Source organism: Pristiophorus japonicus, chromosome 11, assembly GCF_044704955.1.
Source record: "Pristiophorus japonicus isolate sPriJap1 chromosome 11, sPriJap1.hap1, whole genome shotgun sequence".
Classification (NCBI taxonomy): domain Eukaryota; kingdom Metazoa; phylum Chordata; class Chondrichthyes; family Pristiophoridae; genus Pristiophorus; species Pristiophorus japonicus.
The window spans coordinates 154,413,562-154,434,627 of record NC_091987.1 but is presented as its reverse complement, the minus strand read 5'-3'; the positions used below and the strand labels follow the sequence as shown (position 1 = coordinate 154,434,627).

Here is a 21,066-nt window from a genome sequence, read left to right as displayed (position 1 = left end):
ACTACACCAGCAATTGGCGGCTTGGGATGATTTGATTGTGGGCTTGTACATGCACTCTGGGTTTTCCACCTGTACAAACACTAGCACCAAATCTGGGGTTCGATATACTTTCAAGTACACCCAATGCCATTCATTATTGTAAATACATAAACCAACCATTAAATAACTGGTTCACAGATTCACACAATCATTTCTTTGTAACATGGATAGCTTCTTATAATCGAAATCTCAAAATAAATAGATGTACTCACCATCCACAGCAAAAGTGCTACTGACTTTCATTTTGATACAGAACACATGCATATTAAAATGTCCAGAGTACAGTCAAAACATCACACCAAATAGGGTGAATGCGACATCGGGTGAAGGGGGGGCCGATTGCTAGTGTACAAGTACACTGTGCACTGAGTGACAATCCAGATACCCCACACAGCAAGCACCTCAGCTTGGGTTTAGCCATCAAAGACAGCAACCCACATGAGCCAAGGCCACTCCTATGCACAGCTTAGTGTCTAGGTTGCACCAGCGCACTGACAGAGGTCCACGAGTAGGCTGCTTGCCCAACACCCCGACAGAGAACAGCACGTCTGGGGGGGAAATGGGGAAAGGGCCATATCTAACTCACTCTTGAACATATCCAATGAACTGGCATCAACAACTCTCTGCGGCAGGGAATTCCACAGGTTAACAACTGAGTGAAAATAGTTGATCTTGCTGCTAGCAGAGAAAGGTTTCGATCCATTGACCTTTGGGTTATGGGCCCAGCACGCTTCCACTGTGCTTCCACTCTGCTCAGTTACTTAATAGCCATCCTAACAAAAATCCATCAACCTCAGTTTTGAAATTTTCAATTGACCCCCAGCCTCAACAGCTTTTTTTTTTGGGGGGGGGGGGTGGGGGGAGGAAATGAGTTCCAGATTCTCACTGCCCGCTGTGTGAAGAAATGCTCCCTGACATCACCCCTGAACAGCCTAGCTGTAAAGTTAAGGTTACGCCCCCTTGTTCTGGGCTCCTTCCACCAGAGGGAATAGTCTCTCTCTGTCCACCTTATCAACTCTTTTAATCATCTTCAACACAACAACCTACAAATCTGACTCCGGGAGACCAGAGAAAGAGAGCTAAATTTATCCTACCATTCGGCACAACGTCTCACAAGGCCATCATTTGCCACACTTGGTGAACATAATCTACAATCATTGATCATGTCGTTAGCCAGCATCTTTTACTGCTGCTCGATATCCATTCCTGCGTTTTGTGAAGTACTCTGGTATGATTACTTTGTTGAAGGCAGGCGGTTCTTGTTGCTGGCTTAGCTTTACCATATCCTTTTAGTCTTGTTACAGGTGAGAATGTGAATAGAAGAGTTGTGAATGTGTCAGTTGAAAAGGATCATGGGAAGATAGCTAAAAGAAAATGTCAAGCTGCGATATTTGCAATGTCGACACAAAAAGGTTACTCAGAGTTGTGGTCAAACACGAGTTACCCGAAAAGCGAAGTCAGGTATGAGTCAGACGCTATAACAAGCCGTAAAATAGGGAAATACGAAGCCCCGAAACTGTAAACAAGCTAGGCCTAGTGCCCGCCCTGCCTGGGGGACCTGTCGGCCTGCCACTGGGGGAAGCAGAAAGTGATTGGATGAACTAAGTGCTAATCAAATGTGTTCTGTTTTGAAAATGTATAACTGCTGTGGTTTCGCGCTGTAACGAGACTTGTCAAGAGAGAGGTGGGCAGGCTCAAATCGAGGGTGTTCCCTTTATCTTAACAGGTCCCGGCCAGAGAATCTCTAATAAAGGTCTAATGTTGCCAAGACTAAAAGTGTTCGTGTCAGTGAATTCGCTGAAACAGATTGAAGGGAAAAGAATCCAGTATCTACACAGGTCGGCCTCTGGTCTGAAGTCAAAGACTGCATCATCAAGGCCGCTGGCTGAATGTGGATACCCGAATCCAGGAGCAGTTTCCTCTTCAATATTCCTTCATTGTGCATACACGTACTGCCAGTGGCAACTTAAAGGGTTCCCAATCTGATGATTTGTTTTTCAAGCTACCTTTGTCACTATTGTCTCAGTACAGACCATCCAGCAAAGGAGATTAATGTTTGTAATTCAACTGAGTTTACAAGCATGAGCGCGCAGATGGGTGGGCATCAATCTGACAGTATTAGCTCGAGTTCGGTATGGAATTTGTAAAGCCATTATTCAGTTCTGCCCTCAACGCCTACCATGATTTCAGAAGAGAAAGACTTATATTTATATAGCATTTTCCACCAGCTCAGGACGTCTCAAAGTGCTTTACAACCAATTAAGAACCTGTGAAGTGTCGTCACTGTTGTAATGCAGGAAATGCCGAAGCCAGTATGGCGCACAGCAAGCTCCCACAAACAACAATGTGATAATGACCAGATAATCTGGCAACTGAAAGACGGCACCTCTGACAGCGCAGCACTCCCTCAGCGCTGCACTGGAGTGTCAACCTAGATTTTTGTGCTCAAGTCCCTGGAGTGGGATTTGAACCCACAACCTGCTGACTCAGAAATTAGGAAGCGATGTGCCAATAGTGCACTGATCCTTTTGTAGGATGTGGCAATAACAAAAGTAGGAAACATTGGGCTGGGTCATCACAAAATGAAAGTTATGCTGCCAAATAAGTTCATCTAAACTTAGCACTACATCACCATGCAAAACAGCTGAAACCAGCTTTTTTTTCATATTTCATTGCATAAAAAAATATACAGATAGGTCCATCAGTAGTGCATTGCATCTGGCTATCATTGCTAAAGGTGACATCTCAATCATCTAATATCGAATCAATAGGATAACGGCACTCCACAATGAGGGGAGAAAAACGTTGCCATGGTTGTCTCAGTGCCGATCATCCAGCAAAGGAGCTTAATGTTTGCAATTCAAGTGAGACATGAGAGAGCAGATGGGTGGGCAACATCAGCATCAATCTAACAGTATTGGCTTCAGCTCGGTATTGAATATCATTTGTAAAGCCATTATCCAGTTCTGCCTATCAACGCCTACCACGATTTCAGGAGAGAAAGACTTGCATTTGTATAGCATTTTCCATGACCTCAGGACATCTCAAAGCGCTTTACAACCAATGAAGTACTTTTGGAGTGCAGTCACTGTTGTAATGTGGGAAACGCGGTAGCCAATTTGCACACAGCAAGCTCCCACAACCAGCAATGTGATAATGACCAGATAATCTGGTTTAGGTGTTGATTGAGGGATAAATATTGGTCAGGACACCAGGGATAACTCCCCTACTCTTCTTCAAAATACTGCCATGGGATCTTTTACGTCCACCTGAATGTCGCATCTGAAAGATGGCACCTCTGACAGTGCAGCACTCCCTCAGCACTGCACTGCATTGTTGTGTTCAAGTCCCTGGAGTGGGAGCGTGGGAGTACAGTATGGAGACGGTATTGTCAGCAGAGATAACAATGTCACTATTGGTATACATCAAGTCAATGAAGTCAATAAGTTGGCAATTGTCAGAGGGATCCCTTGTAGATTCTGCAGTTGAAAAGAGGACCTATTTATTATGACCTCATGTGTGCTCTGATGATGTTGTATATCCATTTGAGCACTTGCTAACAAGAGGCCAGATTCTTAATGAGGCAGCAATGCCAATACTTTGTTAATCGCTTTAGATGTGTTGATGGTAGCTAGACTTCAACAGAATTGCTCCCTTTATGGGCTAAGAGGTTGAAAATGTTACAAGGAAGCTAGCCTGCTTTAAAGCCAAATTAACAGATAACAGTTTGTTGTGATTGATGTATTGGAACAGTACTCAATCATGATAGTGTCCGTAAGCTTTTTCAGGTTTACTGGTTAGAATATTGGTGCATAGTTAATGGTCCAACTTTGATCCGATTAATGACCTGCGAAGCAGCTTGCTCCGTGGATAGAAGTTTACCAGCCTGATCTGTATGGATCAATGTAAAGGAAAGGATCTGTATTTATATAGTGCCTTTCACATCCTCAGGGCATCCTAAAGCGCTTTACAGACGCTCAAGTACTATTGAAGAGTAGGCGTTATTGTGACGTGGGGAACACGGCAGAAAAGTTCCCCCAGCAAAATTCCACAACCAGCAACGGGATACATGACCAGATGGGGTTTTTTTTTTTAATAATAAAAGTGATGCTGTGGTTGTGGGATAAATATTGGCCAGGACCCCGGGAGAACTCCCCTGCGCTTCTTTGAATAATCCCATAGAACTTTTATATCCACTGAAGAAGAGATCCATAAGCTCAAGGGTCAAAGATAGGATGTGAGCAACAGAGTTTTGAACAAGTTGGAGTTTACGTAGAGTACAACGCAGGAGGCAGGTAAGAAGATTTGATGAGAAGTCATCAAGCCCGAATGAGTGGATGAAGGTTGATGAGTGGATGAAGGTTGCAGCAGGGCTAAGGTAATGGCATAAACACAAAATGTTGCAGAGGTAGAATAAATGATGAACAGGATTATGGGTCTTGAAGCTCAGTTCAGGGTCAAACATTGAAATTGTGCACCATCAAGTTCAGGCTGAACAGGCACAAGTAATGTTGTCATGCAAATACCTCCTGGTAATAATTGGAATTAGAGAGATATTGCACTTCTGAAGACTAATAGAATTAGTCTGAAAAAGGTACACAGTAATGTTCAGCTACCAAGTTACCTCAATACCCTATTTGTTCTACAATACTGTAGATGTGTCTCTACGAAGCAACACATTGTTGATAAGCATCGTAGAAGTGAGTCTAGCTTCTGAGTTTCAGCAAGAAGCATAAAAGTCAGATAAGTAACAAAGGAGGAGCCAAACTAACAGAACTTGTGGCAAACACAAAGGAGAAGCTGAGCTCTCGAGGGAAAGGAGGACAGACACATGGAGACAAAAAGCACAATGCACAACAAAAGGTAGACTGGAGAGATTTTAAAACAGTGTTACTACTTTACTCTCTGAAGACAGAAATAGTCAGATCCGAGGGATCACGGTGTGGATATCTGAACGGAATATATGGAATTAAGAACAGTAAAGTAAACTGGATGTATAAAGCCATGGCAGAATAGCTGGGAGAATGTCAGATTGCAAATAGTGCAACATCAGCACAGTTAACAGTCTTTCTCAAGGTTTCAAGTTACTAATCCTGCCAATAACAAATTGTAACATGAAATGAATATATGGATAAATCTGCAGAATTGCAAGGTCTCAGCTGGTAGTCACACCACTAAATTGAAACATTCAGAGGCAATGCTTGAGCTTTCGTAAAAACATCTCATATAGATTGACTAATGAGTGGCTGAGTTAGAATGTCAATCTAATTGTATTTTGTTATCTATTTTCAAAACTGTATAACTGTTGTCGTTTTACGAAGGAACTTCACTTATCCGTAGGGAGTGTGTACACTCTATCGAGAGAGTATATCTTCTGTCTGATGGGTCTTGCCGGCCGGTAAAATAAAGACTGTTTTGTTCAAAGCACAAGATGTATTCGACTCAGTAATTTTACTGAACCAGATTGAGAGAAAAGAATCTACATTTACAACGGGGGCCTTAAGTAACCACACCTAAGCAAATGAAGAACAAAACAGTGTGGGGACACACGCACGCAAACAATTTTAATATATTCTACCTCTGCCTCCATATTCTGTCATGAGATACCAACATGCAACTGCAAATCACATAGAACATCACAAATACAAATGGAAGGAAAACACAGAGATTGTGCATTGCAATCTAAGCAGTGCTTTCCAGTTAGGGTTAGTACAGGGATCACAATTCCTCCTGTCAAAACACAGCATGCTAGTGCTCTGGCAAGCACACTCTGGAGCTCTTACCTCCTGCAGCAGATCTGCTTGTTCGATTGCTTTGAGTACATTTTTCTTTGAAGTCTCCTGCACTTCCCCGCCCAACAGGAACTCATCCAAGATAAAATAAGCTTTCTCAAAGTTAAAGATAATGTCAAGTTCGCAAACCTTCAAGAGAGGGGAAAACAAAAAAATGGTGATTACACAGCATACTTGGTTTAAATATCACTAAATATTAGCATAGATAATATTTTAATAAGTTGAGTAACTACAACTTTTCAGTACATTGTGCCAAATTAGATTCTACTGTGCACATACAGGACCTGCAGAATTTCCCAACCCAGCCGAGGAAAGTGGGCAACTTAATGCCAGCAATAGTAATGCATTGATCTTTCTCAAACAAATGTTATGTGCAGTAAGTAGAAGTTGTGCGTGTTTGATCACCATACCCTTGACAGAAGGTCCAATGAAAATATAGTGGCAAGGAATTTCACAGATTAGGAGTGTGCACATTTAGTTATAAAAGATGCTGAATTGTTACGATATAGTACACGTAAAAGCACATATTTACATATTGCACGGATATTGTATGTTATATTTTGACTTATCTCTTCCATTATCCATGTCTCTCTTACCACTCCCAATACCCATAACCCTACAGATTCAAGTCCCAATATACTTCAAATTTGCAATAGACAGGAAGGACCATGCAAATAAGTGTTATATGGCATCATCAAATATTTCTGGCCTTTCAAAAATAAATGGGTTTAAATCTGTAGAATATTGCTGCTTGACTTTTTCCAAATTCAGTTGCATCACATGCTCAAGATCTTAGATCAATGATAAACCTTGTTGAATGAAAAAAGGCTTCAGATCTTAAATCTACCAGGGACAGATCACTTGTGCACACAATTCGGGTGGTCAGTTTAAAAATCATGACCATAAATCCATGTAGCCATTACAGACTCAGACCACTACATGTGTGTCCATAGCGAAAAGGTGGGGAAATCAAATCAAGTCAGGTTTCCTCCTCCTGGCTGCTATTTGTGTGTAGCCTCTGCTCGAACGTGTGTGTGGGGTCATTAGATACTCCAAATAGTCGGGTCCAAATGGAGAACGACTCCTTAGCTAGGCTGCCAGCAGCTGTGGAATCAAACCTCACTGTGAGCCAACTTCAGAGAAAGGGGGGGACGGGAGGAAAGAGAGTGAGGGAACAGCTTTGGATGAGAACACATTGGGGAATAAGCTGGTTCCTTACTCTGAGGGGAAGTTCTCTTGTTTGGAAAGTTTTCATAGCAGAAAGAGTTTGAGAGTTAAAAATAAGTAAATGACATGATTCAACTTGAAGGAAGAAAGTAAATAGGTCATTAAAATACACTTTCTTTGAAAACCATTAAAATTGTACATTGCTCTGAACCCACTCAGAGGATTGTGGATCTCTGGAATTCTCTGCCCCAGAGGGCTGTGGATGCTGAATCATTGAGTATATTCAAGGCGGAGATAGATAGATTTTTGGACTCTAGGGGAATCAAGGGATATGGAGATCAGGCGGGAAAGTCGAGTTGAGGTCGATTATCAGCCAGGATCGTATTGAATGGCGGAGCAGGCTCGAGGGGCCGTATGGCCTACTCCTGCTCCTATTTCTTATGGTCTTAATAACTGGTCAATTCCAATTTGGATTAAGTTGGGATTTTGATCAGAACTTTGCTCTGAATTTTGAGATTTTCTCTTTGCACAGTTGCCAAATATATATGGGCATAAATTGCACTTGAACAACTTGCTGACAAGTGGACAAATCTGTACCATTCTGTACTAAATGCACTGTCTGAAAGATACATGACTTCACAATCTCTCTTACAGTCACACCTTCTAACTTCAGGATCAAACACATTTTCTGCACTCTAGTGCTGATGTTATATGTGCAATGAATCAAGGTTTTTCAACTCACACTTCCAAAATACTTGTCAAGGAGTTCAACGTAACGATGGATAATCTCGAGCGTTATGAGCTCATTGTCCTGGTCCTCAATAGCACAGCAGAAATAAAGACTGGCATACCTATGCAAACATAATATTTTAGTCGAACAAGGTATTAAAACCATTGCAGTCTACCTTAAAGCAAAACCACAGCATCAGCTCGAAGGAGTGAAGGAACTTTATTTACCAAAATACTGGTTTACACTTTCTAGAGCATAACCTCAAAATACATGCATCTGATATTAATGTGGATTTTAAACCTTTATTAAAATTAAGTGCACAATAAAATTAATTAACAGCTCTACACTCATTAACTAATGGGTTTGAATTCTGCTAATGCTATGGAAAAACAGTTAGGTAGCACATTTATATCGCATTTTTCACATCTTCAGGATATCCTGAAGCACCACTTTACAGTACAGCACGTGACCAAACGGCATCTATCTGAAAGTCACAAGACAACTCCAACCGCCAGTCTTTTATGTGCACACCATACACACACACACACTAAATGTCACTGCACCATACTGAGATACAGAAGTAATGTTAAAATATCAGGACCTATAAGGCAATGTCAGGGCTCACAGAATGGACACAGAAACCTGCCGCAAGGGTCAGATAAAAGATTGGCGGTGAAAAACACATTTTTTATGGAGTTTTAGGCAGAATGAAAGCTCAAATCACAAAAACAAGCCTAAAATCAACGGTTTGGAAAATCTGCAGCTAACTCACCCCTGCTGTTTTTGTATATTTTGTGTCAAATTTATATATCCTTGTTTCTATAATGAACTGCCTGCCTGCCATTGCATCGGGGTGAGTTGGAGCATCTTCTGCATCTCAGTATGGTGCAGTGACATTTAGTTTTCTCGTGTGTGTGTATGGTGTGCACATAAAAGACTAGCGGTTGGAGTTGTCTTGTGACTTTCAGATAGATGCCAGTTGGACACGCACTGTACTATAAAGTGCTGCTTCAGGATATCCTGAAGATGTGAAAAATGCGATATAAATGTGCTACATAACGACGTTTGTTTTTCCATAGCATTAGCAGAATTCAAACCCATTAATGAGTTTAGAGCTGAGCATCTACAAGGACGGACAAAAGCACACTACCTGGAGAATTGGTGCAGTCAGCTGTTGGGAGCAGCTGAGCAGGACTCCCTACACGTACCAAGCCTCACAGGGAAAACACAATGACAAGCAGATCAAATAGCTTAACATCACACAAGATATCAGATCATTGACATTCAGTGATCTCATTACAGCATCGAGCTGCTTCTTAAACTACCAGATTATTCTGCTCAGAATCGCACCTTCAGACAATGCTTCCAGCTGTTGACCACTCCCCAGATAAAGAAACACTTCCAGGTATTGGTTATTCGATGCTTTCTTGCTCATTTCCCAGCAAGACCAGCGAGCCCACAGGCACAAACCACAACTACAGGAAATTGGGGCAAAAATGTTCCCTTATGTCTTCGCAGCAAAATTGTGAAGTGTTTTAAAGCAACATTAATTTGTCAGAGGCCATGGTCATGACCAATGTTGCCCCCAAATTGCGTGGGCGCACATCAATCACAAGGTCCTGCGCAGGCTGCTCACCAGCTGCTGGAAGAGATACCGCGCACAACATTTAAAGCAAATTTAAAACACTGGTTAAGACACAGCTGGAGTACTGCGTGCAGTTCTGGTCACATTACAGGAAAGAAGTGATTGCACTAGAGAGGGTGCAGTGCAGATTTATGAGGATGTTGCCGGGACTGGAGAATCTTAGCTATGAGGAAAGATTGGATCAGCTGGGGTTGTTTTCTTTGGAACAGAGGAGATCGAGGAGAGACCTGATTGAGATGTATAAAATTTATGAGGGGCCTGGATAGAGTGGATAGGACGGACCTATTTCCCTTAGCAGAGGGGTCAACAACCAGGGGACATAGATTTAAAGTAATTGGGGGAAGGTTTAGAGGGGATTCGAGGGGAAATGTCTTCACCCAGAGGGTGGTGGGGGTCTGGAACTCACAGCCTGAAAGGCAGAAACCCTCACCACATTTAAAAAGTACTTGGATGTGCACCTGAAGTGCCGTAACCTACAGGGCTACGGACCAAGAGATGGAAAGTGGGATTAGGCCGGATAGCTCTTGGTCGGTCGGTCGGCACGGACACGATGGGCCGAAATGGCCTCCTTCCATGCTGTAAATTTCTATGATTCTATAAAGGACCCGCGAAGGAAAATAAAATTAGAGGGAACATTGATTGTGACAGTCCTTTACGTTTCACCTAAACTTCCTAGTTCCAGTAAACTTCATTTAAAATGGTTGAGATAGTTTTGCCACTCCTCCCTTTCACAGGGGCATTCACCTGCTTTCCCCACGTACCGGTGGCTCCCAACTCCTACCGGACACCACTGCACTGCTGTACAGGGTAGACAAACTCGAGACTGCAATAGCTTTGTGACGCTGGCTCAAGCAACATCAACTAAGAATCGAGAGCAGCAGTGGGTGATGGACAAAAATAATTTATCAGTCGTGGAGGAGGGGAGAGGAGAAGAGTGGGAGAGGAGAAGAGTGGGTGAGGATTTTACATCATGCTGCTTACATAAACACAGGCAGCAACACGGGCTTAACTGCAGTCCGAGGGTCTGCTGTCCCATTTGCTACTCGTCTCATCGATTTCAATGGCCGCATAAAATCAAACTTAACTTGAACAGAAGATGTTCATTCATAACTAACATTTCCTAGATCAAGGTTGCCTTAGAGGCAGAAAACAGCAAGACGGAAATTGGATTGGTTTGATGAATACTGCACATTAAGACATTTTCTACAGTGCCCGTCCCTAAACTTTACTTGGGAATGATGGACAAGAAATACATTTGTTTCCAGATATTTGAACACCAAGCCTTTGCTCAAGGGATGGGAGAGTACTTGGAGTCCTGGTGCCCAGAACCTAGATGAATGAAGCAGGCACCAAATTCATTACCAGCAAATTGTGTTCATTTTTAAATACATTGTGCTGCTATCCATCATTTAGTTTTTAAACTGCACATCTGTCCTAACATCAATAAATGAGGCATCTGTTGGTAATTTTACAGTGGCTCTAGTCTAAATATTCCACGCTATATGTGGAATAGAGTCACCCATCAAGGCTACTGTGCACCAAATTTAAACCATTATTCAGGCAGCTAAATATCTCTGGTCTGGCCAGTTATAGATGGGCCTTCGAAGGAGAGAAGTCCAACTGCACTCCGGGGAAAGGTAGTTAGACTTGATCCGTACAAAGTACTAAATCATGGAATCATACAGCACAGAGGCGCCATTTGGTCCATCGTGCCTTTGCCGGATCCTCCCGTGCCCTTTCACCAGAGCCCTGCAAATGTATCCCCTTCAAGTGTTTATCCAATTCCCTTTTGAAAGGTTAGAAATGAAAGTATATACCTACCATATACAGAAACATAATCTGCTCATTAATAACTGTACTCAGTAATGTTTCAAAGTGAAAAAAACGCAGCTCATTACTGCAGTGACAGTACGTACAAATCGGGGCTAAAATTGAATGTTTGAATTCAAACCTTTTATATACAATCTTCAGGTCTCTCCATTCTAAAAAGCTGCACATCTTGGGTTTGCGGGCCAACACTGTCTGCACCAGCTCCCTTGTAATTTTCTTCTTCTCTTTGTCGGAGAGGGGAACATACCACTTTTGCAGCCGAAGTTTCCCCTGACGACTAAAAAGCAGCATAAACTGCATCTGTTAAAAGACAGTTGAAGCATTAGCTGATAGCATTGCATTGAATCTTTTCCAGTATTGAACCTTTCCACTACAATTAATTACATAGAAGTTAGAGCACAGGATTTACAGCACAGAAACAGGCCATTGGGCCCAATGGGTCTGCCAGTGTTGAATGTCAGCCGTGGCTCAGTGGGTATCACCCTTGCCTCGGAGTCAGAAGGTTGTGGGTTCAAGTCCTACTCGAGCCTGGAGCACAAAAATCCAGACTGACACTACAGTGCACACTGAGCGAATGTTGCACTGTCGGAGGTGGTGTTTTTTACACCCAATCGAGGCCTCGTCTGCTCGCTCGGGTGGGCGTAAAAGATCTCATGGCACTATTTCGAAGAGCAGGGGAGCTATCCCCGGTGTCCTGGCAAATATTTATCCCTCAATCAACATTAGAACAGATCTGGGTCATTACCACATCACTGTTTGTGGGAGTTTGCGGTGTGCAAATTGGCTGCCGCATTTCCTACATTACAACTACACTTCAAAAAGTACTTAATTGGCTGTAAAGCACTTTGGGACGTCCGGTGGTCATGAAAGGCGCTATATAAATGCAAGTCTTTATTTTTTTATGCTCCACACGAACTAGTACCACCTTGCTTCATCTCACCTTATCAGCATATCCTTCCATTATCAGCCTTGTGTTTATCTAGCTTCCCTTCAACTCCTGCGTGTGGTAACATGTTCCACATTCTAAAGGCTCTGGGTAAAGAAGTTTCTCTTGGATTTATTAGTGACTATCTTCTATTTATGGCCCTTAGTCAGTTCTGCTAATTTCAATGCGACAACCAGCAAAGCTCCAAAACTAGTTGATGTCACAAAGTTTGCTTCCCCATCAATTTTCTCCCCGAAGGTAGTAACTCATGTTGGGGTACTGGTGGATGCCCTGTCGCAGCCCAACCTGGTCCCCACCCTTCATTCGTGAACATCAACAGTGCACATCAGCTTATTGATCACCCTGGGGAGGTCGGGGGAAAATCTCAACCGTGCTCGATACTGGCCACTAAAGATGGCCCTCTGCCAAGTCACTGGACAAAAGTATCAGTCACCGATATTCTGACTGTTAATGAATTTGCCCTGAGGCAGGGATATTCAAACCATTTCACAGCAAATAGTTCAGCACAAACCTCCCCAGTCTGTACAGTCAGTTTCACATAAGACAAAGGACCATTTAAGAAGTGACAAGCTACATGGAAGAGGTTGCTAACCCAAACAAATACTTGAATAAACCAAGATGTGCAGTCTTCCAACACCAAAGGCAGTCCAAAAGAAATACAAGTGCGTCTCTTTCAAAGCAACAGGAATTTCTTGGGGTAAAGAATGCAATTAGAAAGGATGTATCCCACATCGTCCACAGCAGCTTGCACTTTTTTCCAAAGCAGTGCACACACACACAAATGTTAATAGATGATATACTTCTTAGTTCTTTCCTCCCCTCCACCATCCTTTTTCACTGGCTCTGTCTGTACTTGCTTAAAAACTGTCCATCTGTAACATTTTCCAGTTCTGACAAACAGTCATGGATCTGAAACGGTAACTCTGTTTTCTCTCTCCACAGATGCTGCCTGACCCGCTGAGTATTTCCAGCATTTCCTGTTTTTATTGCAGATTTCCAGCATTCGCATATGTTGCCGTTAAGGATTAGATATTTTTTCCAGTTTTTAATTTTTGTTTCGAGGGGAGTAACAAGAGCACAGACTCTGAACACCAATGCACCAGGTCAGTTTAGCCACGCACATGCTCGTTCTAGCATCCTCAAAGGAAGCACGAGCAAAGTATAACCCCAACATTGACGTCTTTTCTCCACCTGACTGCCATACGGAGCACGTGCCAATTCCCAACAAGAAACTCCGGTAGTTGCATCATTCAAGTGCCGATTTAAGATTAGCACGTTAAGCTGTTCTTTGATCTTTCAGGCCCCAGCTGGCCTTGCACCCCTTAGTGAATCATTTTACAATAAACTTTCATAGCAATGTTGCAGTACGTCTAAAAAAATCTAATTAGCAGTTAGTAAATCATTCATTAGAGTTAATTTTCTGCAACCAGTATTTTTTTTAAAGCACGCTCTTTCACGGCATTTCTTATGGTGCGTCGGAGGGTACAGGACCCACCTAAAGACCACAGCCTACAAATATTGTCACTGGGATTTGTTACGTCGGGAATTCCCATTCAATTTGATTTACATCGGCATTTTCAATGTTAACTGTCGGCATAAAAAGCAGGACCAAAATTTAACAAGCACAAGAAATGCAAGCACAGGGGAAGCTCAATAAGTACATGAGGTAGAAAGGAATAGAAGGATATGGTGATAGGGTGAGATGAAGAGGGGTGGAGGAGACTCGTGTGGAGCAAACATCGACATAAACCAGTTGGGCCGAATGGTCTGTTTCTGCGCTGCAAATACTGTAATACAGGGTATATGGTTTTTAGATTATTAAATAAATGGCACAGAAGGGGCTGGCAAATATATCGCCACAACACTTCTCCATTTTGGAGATCGCATCCAGAGGTCACAAGGATGGCGGATGTGGCAAAAAGGGAATTCACGCTGGTGCAGGTCGGGGGTACTCTTTGAACTTTGACGTATTGCTTGCCTAACAAGGGGAGCACAGGACCCATGCGACATTTTGCTGAGAGTGCTCAATGCAGACACTGGGTGCAGAAGGTATTCCATTCCTCAGGCCCGATATCTCACCTGGATCAGCACAAAAGAATGGCACATATTTCTGGAGAACAGGAGCTGATTACAGTCAGTAGAACTCTACGGGATAAGTAACAGGTAATACTCGAATATATGGAACTAACTGAACTCATCGATGACTTATCAATTCATACCCAGGTTGGCGATTAACCCAGGCACGCTGCTGGGAACTCAGCTTCCTCCCCCACATGCGCACAACAAAAATATCTTCATTGTCCATCTTCACCCCATCTCTCCACTGCTGCCACCAAAATACCCTATCACCCTACCATGGCTCAGCAGGATTCTCTTCCTGGTTTAAAAATCCCTCCATCCTATCTCAGGATGCTGCCCGAGACCCGTGCACTCCTCTCTCATACCATTCTCCTCACCTGTTGTCCTCTCTCTGGCAGCTACTCATTCAGCCACGACATTGTTTCCCTCTAGAATTCGCAATGTATTTTCCTCCATCCTCACTACTCCCATTCCTGCTTTCAAACACCTCCAATTTCTTGTTGTGCGACGTCCTTCATTTCTCCATGCTAGCCTCTCGGTTCCCCTTTCCTTCAGTTCAGTGTTGCCATATCTCCATCCTCCTGCATATAAAACACTTTTTGATGTGTCTTCCTACAGTGAGGAGTGCTATATAAAGGCACCCTGGGCCGCATGCCGCTCCTTGGAAACAATGAGTGGCGACCATGAGCAGTGTGGGGGCCCCAGCCTGCGAGAAACCATCAGCGGCGGGTCAGGGCCATAAAAGGAGCGGCGAGCAGCCCAGGGAGCAGCGTGGAGGCCACTACAGGGTACCGCGCAAGCTGGTGCAGGAGGGCAACGGCAGCGAAGAGTGACGTCAGCAAGGTCCAGGTCGGTGTTTGGAGCGTGGGCAGAAGCAGCAGGAGCGGCAAGTTCAGAGCAAAGGAGCAGCAAGACATTGTAGAGGGATGTGATCAGGGCCCAAGGGCCAGCCCTGCGATATGTGTGCGCACTAGGTCCGTGCAGTAGAGCAGATCTCCAGTTGTCTTGGGTAATCCTTGCCACTGGACCAAGACCGAGCTCTGTAAAGCCCATGTGGTGGCTGGTGTGCAACGGCCACCACACATTAAAAAAATCCACACACAGGCATTTTCCACCCTTCAGGATGTAGTTCGGGTTCTTCATTCGAAACACCTGTGAATGCATCCTTTTTTTTTGGCGTGGAAGCAAGTCATCCTTGTTTCGAGGGACCGCCGATGATGATGATGAAGGTAAGTGAATATTGCATCCAAGTTCGCAATATTTTATTTTAAATCCTTAAGTGTCTCAAAACACTGTTGAGACTTTAAATATTTAATCGGGATTCATTCATTTTCCATAAAAGACTTGCACTTCGATAGCACTTTTCACAACCTCAGGACATGCTAAAGCACTTTACAGCCAACTAAGTACTTTTGAATTGAAGTCACTGTTGTAATGTAGGAAACGCAGCAGCCAACTTGCGCACAGCAATGTAATAATGACCAAATAACCTTCTCTTTGGTATTAGTTGAGGGATAAATATTGGCCAGAACTCCCCAGCTCTTCAAAATAGGGGCATGGGATGCTTTATGCCCACCTGATAATGCAAGGTCCCATCTGCTCTAACGGTCTCATCTGAAAGACGGCACCTCCAACAGTGCAGGGTGCAGAATCAGCCTGGATTTTGTGTTCAAGTCTTTGGAATCGGATTTGAACCTGCAACCAATGTTCCCTCTGAGCTGCACGCCTGCGCAATAATGGAAAAGGTCCCACACAAGCCGTTCACCCGCTTCTCCATTGTAAATACCACACGAGAGGAAATCTAATAGGGACCTCGCACTAAAACAGGTCGCACACAACAAAGCGTAGCTTGCCCACAACCTTCTGATTCAGGGGAGAGAGCAACACCACTGAACCACGGCTGGCACTATAGCTAAAATCACCAGGACAATAAGAACATAAGAAATAGGAGCAGGAGTAGGCCATACGGCCCCTCGAGCCTGCTCCGCCATTTAATACGATCACGGTTGATCCGATCATGGACTCAGCTCCACTTCCCTGCCCGCTCCCCATAACCCCTTATCGTTTAAGAAACTGTCTATTTCTGTCTTAAATTTATTCAATGACCCGGCTTCCACAGCTCTCTGAGGCAGTGAATTCCACAGATTTACAACCCTCTGAGAGAAGAAATTTCTCCTCATCTCGGTTTTAAATGGGCGGCCCCTTATTCCAAGATTGTGCCCTCTAGTTCTAGTCTCCCCTATCAGTGAAAACATCCTCTCTGCATCCACCTTGTCAAGCCCCTCATAACTTATACATTTCGCTAAGATCACCTCTCATTCTTCTGAATTCCAATGCTTCTACTTTGACATTTTCTCCCAGAACACTTGATCCAGCTGTAACTAGCAATATCTTTGTACACTAAAATAACTAGAATAAGGTTACAATTATGAAATATAATTTTCCAAATGAATTACATAATATGTAATATCTATTATTATACATAAAGTTTTTGGTTGATAGCGTTCCTGTGAAGTGCTTTGGAACATTTGACCACATTAAAGCTTCTATAAAACGCAAGTTGCTGTGTGATCATGTAGAAAGTTGTTCAAACAATTTCTAAGGTAAACCACGAGGACTTTGACAGTTTTCAAACTCTAGATCATTTCTAAACTTGGGATAATGAGGAAAGGGGACTATTTTTAATACAGCAGGTTTTAATTATTCTCATCAGTGTTAACTACAAATAATTAATCAATGTAGACATATTCTTTACATTTTTTTTTAGTGCCCTTCATGATCTTGGAACGACCCAAAGCATTTTACAGCCAATTGAAGTGTAGTAACAATTGTACCACAAAAGTGCCAGGTAATGACCATCTCCAACAAGCAAGAGTCTAACCACCGCCCATTGACAATCAACGGCATTGCCATCGCCAAACCTCCCATCAGCATCCTGGGGGTCACCTTAGACCAGAAACTGAACTGGACCAGCCACATAAATACTGTGGCTACAAGAGCGGGTCAGAGGCTGGGTATTCAGCAGCGAGTGTCTCACCTCCTGACTCCCCAAAACCCTTCCACCATCTACAAGGCATAAGTCAGGAGTGTGATGGAATACTCTCCACTTGCCTGGAAGATGATTTTTTTAAAGTGTGGTGACCGTTGCACATCAGCCACCACACGGGCTTGACAGAGCTAGGCCTTTATCCAGTGACAAGGATAAACCAGGACAACTGGAGACCTGCTCTGCTGCACGGGCCTAGTGCATAAGAATATCGCAGTGTGGGCAGGTCCGTGCTGCCCCTGGGCCCTCGGCTCTTCTGGGCCCCGTACTCTCATTTGCCGCACCTCCGCCACGATCTCTCACAGCTCCTCCACCACAAACATTCACCGTTCCTCCGCCATGATCTCTCGCCGCTCCTTCGCCACAAAAAAATTGTCTACACTTCCACCACGATCTCTCGCCGCTCATCTCGTCACATCTCAGCCACGATCTCCCACTGCTCCTCCGCCTCAATCATTCATCGTTCCTCCACCACGATCTCTCGCCGCTCATCCGCCTCGACCTTCCCGCTCCTCCGCTGTACCAGGCCCGCCAATGTTCCTGCCCACACTCTAACCAGCGACCTGGGCCTTGATGACGTCACCCAGTCGCCCACCTCAAAGTCGTCGCACACTTGGGATGACTCGCGCTGTAAGCTTTGGTGGCTTGCTCCAGCTCTTGTACTCCCGACTTGCGGTGGTGCCCTCTCGCAGGTCGGGGTGACCCACGATGTTGAAGGGCCCGCGCACCAGCTCTTTATACTCCCGACCTGCTACTAACTGTTAAAGCAGGAAGCCTTGAACTCGCGGCTGACCTGCGAAGTCCTCAGTGCCCGCACCAGGCAAGCCAATTGCTCGGTCACCTCTCCTCCCATGCTCGCCTGGCACTGGGCCGGGAATAAAACCCCGTTGGACGGGCAGGGCTTGTTCTCCTGGGCCGGGTCCTCCCCCAAGCCGCCTCCTCCTCCACTGCCCCCGGGGGGGGGGGGGGGGGGTGGGGGTGCTCGGGCCCGCCGCTCGCCCGCTGCCGGTACTGCTCCAGGACCAGGAACTAGGCGAAGAGCTCCATCCACCACTGGCGCACCGTGGCTGCAGTGTGTACCATCTACAAGATGCACTGCAGCAACTCGCCAAGGTTTCTTCGGCAGCACCTCCCAAACCCGTGACCTCTCCCCCCTAGAAAGACATGGGAACACCACCACCTCCACGTCACACACCATCCTGACTATCCCTATCGCCGTTCCTGGGTCAAAATCCTGGAACTCCCTCCCTAACAGCACTGTGGGAGCACCTTCACCACACGGACTGCAGCGGTTCAAGACGGCGGCTCACCACCACCTTCTCAAGGGGCAATTAGGGATGGGCAATAAATACTGACCTTGCCAGCAACGCCCACATCCCAGGAACGAATAAAAATGTCACTGTTGTAATGTAGGAAACGCAGCAGCCAACTTGCGAACAGCAAGCTCCCACAAAGAGCAATGTGATATTGACCATAAAATCTGTTTGTAGTGATGTTATTTGAGGGATAAATATTGGCCAGGGAGAACTCCCCTGCTATTCTTTGAAGTAGTGCCATTGGATCTTTTTCGTCCACGTGAGGGGGCAGACTCTTGGTTTAATGTCTTATCCGAAAGACGGCAGCACCAACAGTGCAGCACTCCCTCAGCACTGCCCTGGAGTATCGGACTAGATTTTTACAACCAGAGTGCTACCAAATGAGCCATAGCTGGTGTTCTGAAAGATCAAAGACCAGACTAGGTCATGGGTTTCTACCAGTTTAATGTCAAAACAATTATTAGAATTGGCCGACAATACTCATGTAAACCTGGCAGTTATGCCAGCAAGTCACAAGCTTTGGGCACAACAAAAAAACCTTCAACACAAACAGCTGAGGAAGGTGAATAAGGTTCATTAACTGATTTTAAAAATTCCCAACAACTCTCGATTGCAATCAAAAAAAGACTAGTTTCTGTGCCCCCCCCCCACCATACCTCCCCCGCCACGCCACGCCCCTCGCCCTCACCCCTGACCCGGACCCCCTCTCACTGTCCGTCCATCACCCCCGCCCCGCCCCGGATCCCCTCTCCGCCCCCCAACCCCGGGCCCCCTCTCCCTGTCCGTCCATCACCCCGCCCCGGACCCCCTCTCCCTGTCCCTGTCCCTGTCCCTGTCCCTGTCCCTGTCCCTGTCCGTCTGTCCCGCCCCCCGTGGCCCACTCGCCCTGTCCGTGCCTACCCGGCCGAACCGGGCCCCTCACACTTGCCTCCCTCACTCACCGTGCCTCTCCCGCTGTCTGTGTTCCACTCTCCGGTAGACCCGCCCCCAGCGCCCTGTCCACGCAGCTCATTGGAGCAATGGCACAGCGCGGACAAGCATTCTACACTCTGATTGGTTTGGCGGTATACCTAACAACGGCATGTCGGTTGATGTGATTGGACAGTGGGCCTGTCGATCACCGGGCCGTGCTCCCGCCCCTGCAGCTCACACTGACCCCTCCCCCAGTGACCCCCCTCCCGAGTGAACCCCCCCCAGTGACCCCCTCCCCCAGTGACCCACACCCCAGTGAACCCCCCTCAGTGACCCCCTCCCCCCAGTGACACCTCCCCCAGTGATCCCCCTCCCCAAGTGAAACCCTCCCCCAGACCTCTGATCCCACTCTCCCCCAGTGAACCCCCCCCCAGTGACCCCCTCCTCCCAGTGACCTCTCCCCCAGTGATCCCCCTCCCCCAGTGATCCCCCTCCCCCAGTGAACCCCTCCCCCAGACCTCTGATCCCACCCTCACCCAGTGCCCCCCTCCCCAGTGCCTCTGCTCTGACCCCTCCTCCCCCACTGATCCCCACCCATCCCCCAATACCTCTGACCCCCTCCACCAGTGAACCCCAAACTCCCCCAGTGCCTCTGGCTGCACCCTCTCCCAGTGCCTCTGACCACGCCTCGCCAGTAACCCCCCACCCTCGCCCAGTGCCTCTGACCCCTCACCCCCAGTGACCCCCCTCCCCCAGAGCCTCTGACCCCCCTCCCCCAGTGACCCCCACTGATCCTCATCCCTCCCCAGTGCCTCTGACCCCCTGCCCCAGTGACCCCACACCCCTCTCCCAGTACCTCTGACGCCACCCTCCCCCAGTGCCTCTGACACCCCCTCCCCCAGTGACCCCCCTCCGCCAGTGCCTCTGACCCCCACCCCCAGTGACCACCCACCTTCCCCCAGTGCCTCTGACCCCCCCAACCCTCGTGACCCACTCTCCCCCAGTGACCCCCTCCCCCAGTGCCTCTGACCCCCTGCCCCAGTGACCCCACACCCCTCTCCCAGTACCTCTGACGCCACCCTCCCCCAGTGCCTCTGACACCCCCTCCCCCAGTGACCCACCCTCGCCCAGTGCCTCTGACCCCCCACCCCCAGTAACCCCCCTCCCCCAGAGCCTCTGACCCCCCTCCCCCAGTGACCCCCACTGATCCTCACCCCTCCCCAGTGCCTCTGACCCCCTGCCCCAGTGACCCCACACCCCTCTCCCAGTACCTCTGACGCTACCCTCCCCCAGTGCCTCTGACACCCCCTCCCCCAGTGACCCCCTTCCCCCAGTGCCTCTGAACCCCACCCCTCGTGACCCACTCTCCCCCAGTGACCCCCCTCCCCCAGTGACCCCCCTCCCACAGTAACCCCCTCACCCAGTGAACCCCCACCCCCAGTTCCTCTGACCTCCCCCAGTGACCCCCTCCCCCAGTGAACCCCCCTCCCCCAGTGATCCCCCTCCCCCAGTGAACCCCTCCCCCAGACCTCTGATCCTACCCTCCCCCAGTGACCCCCTCCCC

General features: G+C 46.5%; 1 protein-coding gene across 6 annotated transcripts in view; it reads right to left on the bottom strand.

Annotated features, from left to right (window-relative positions):
- Window positions 1-19,606, bottom strand: part of ap1s2 (adaptor related protein complex 1 subunit sigma 2) — a 39,888-nt gene extending 20,282 nt beyond the window's left edge. For 2 of the 6 annotated variants that reach the window (XR_011595913.1, XR_011595914.1), the window contains exons 1-4: window positions 18,631-18,727; window positions 11,325-11,503; window positions 7,741-7,849; window positions 5,823-5,960 (exon numbers count right to left, since the gene is read on the bottom strand). Coding sequence is in view for 4 of the 6 variants with exons in the window: in XM_070894204.1 (XP_070750305.1) it covers window positions 5,823-5,960; window positions 7,741-7,849; window positions 11,325-11,503 (426 nt within the window). In the remaining 2 variants the exon portion in view is untranslated. The other 4 variants (XM_070894204.1, XM_070894205.1, XM_070894203.1 and 1 more) reach the window with 4 other exon arrangements.
- Window positions 19,607-21,066: the final 1,460 nt, after the last annotated feature.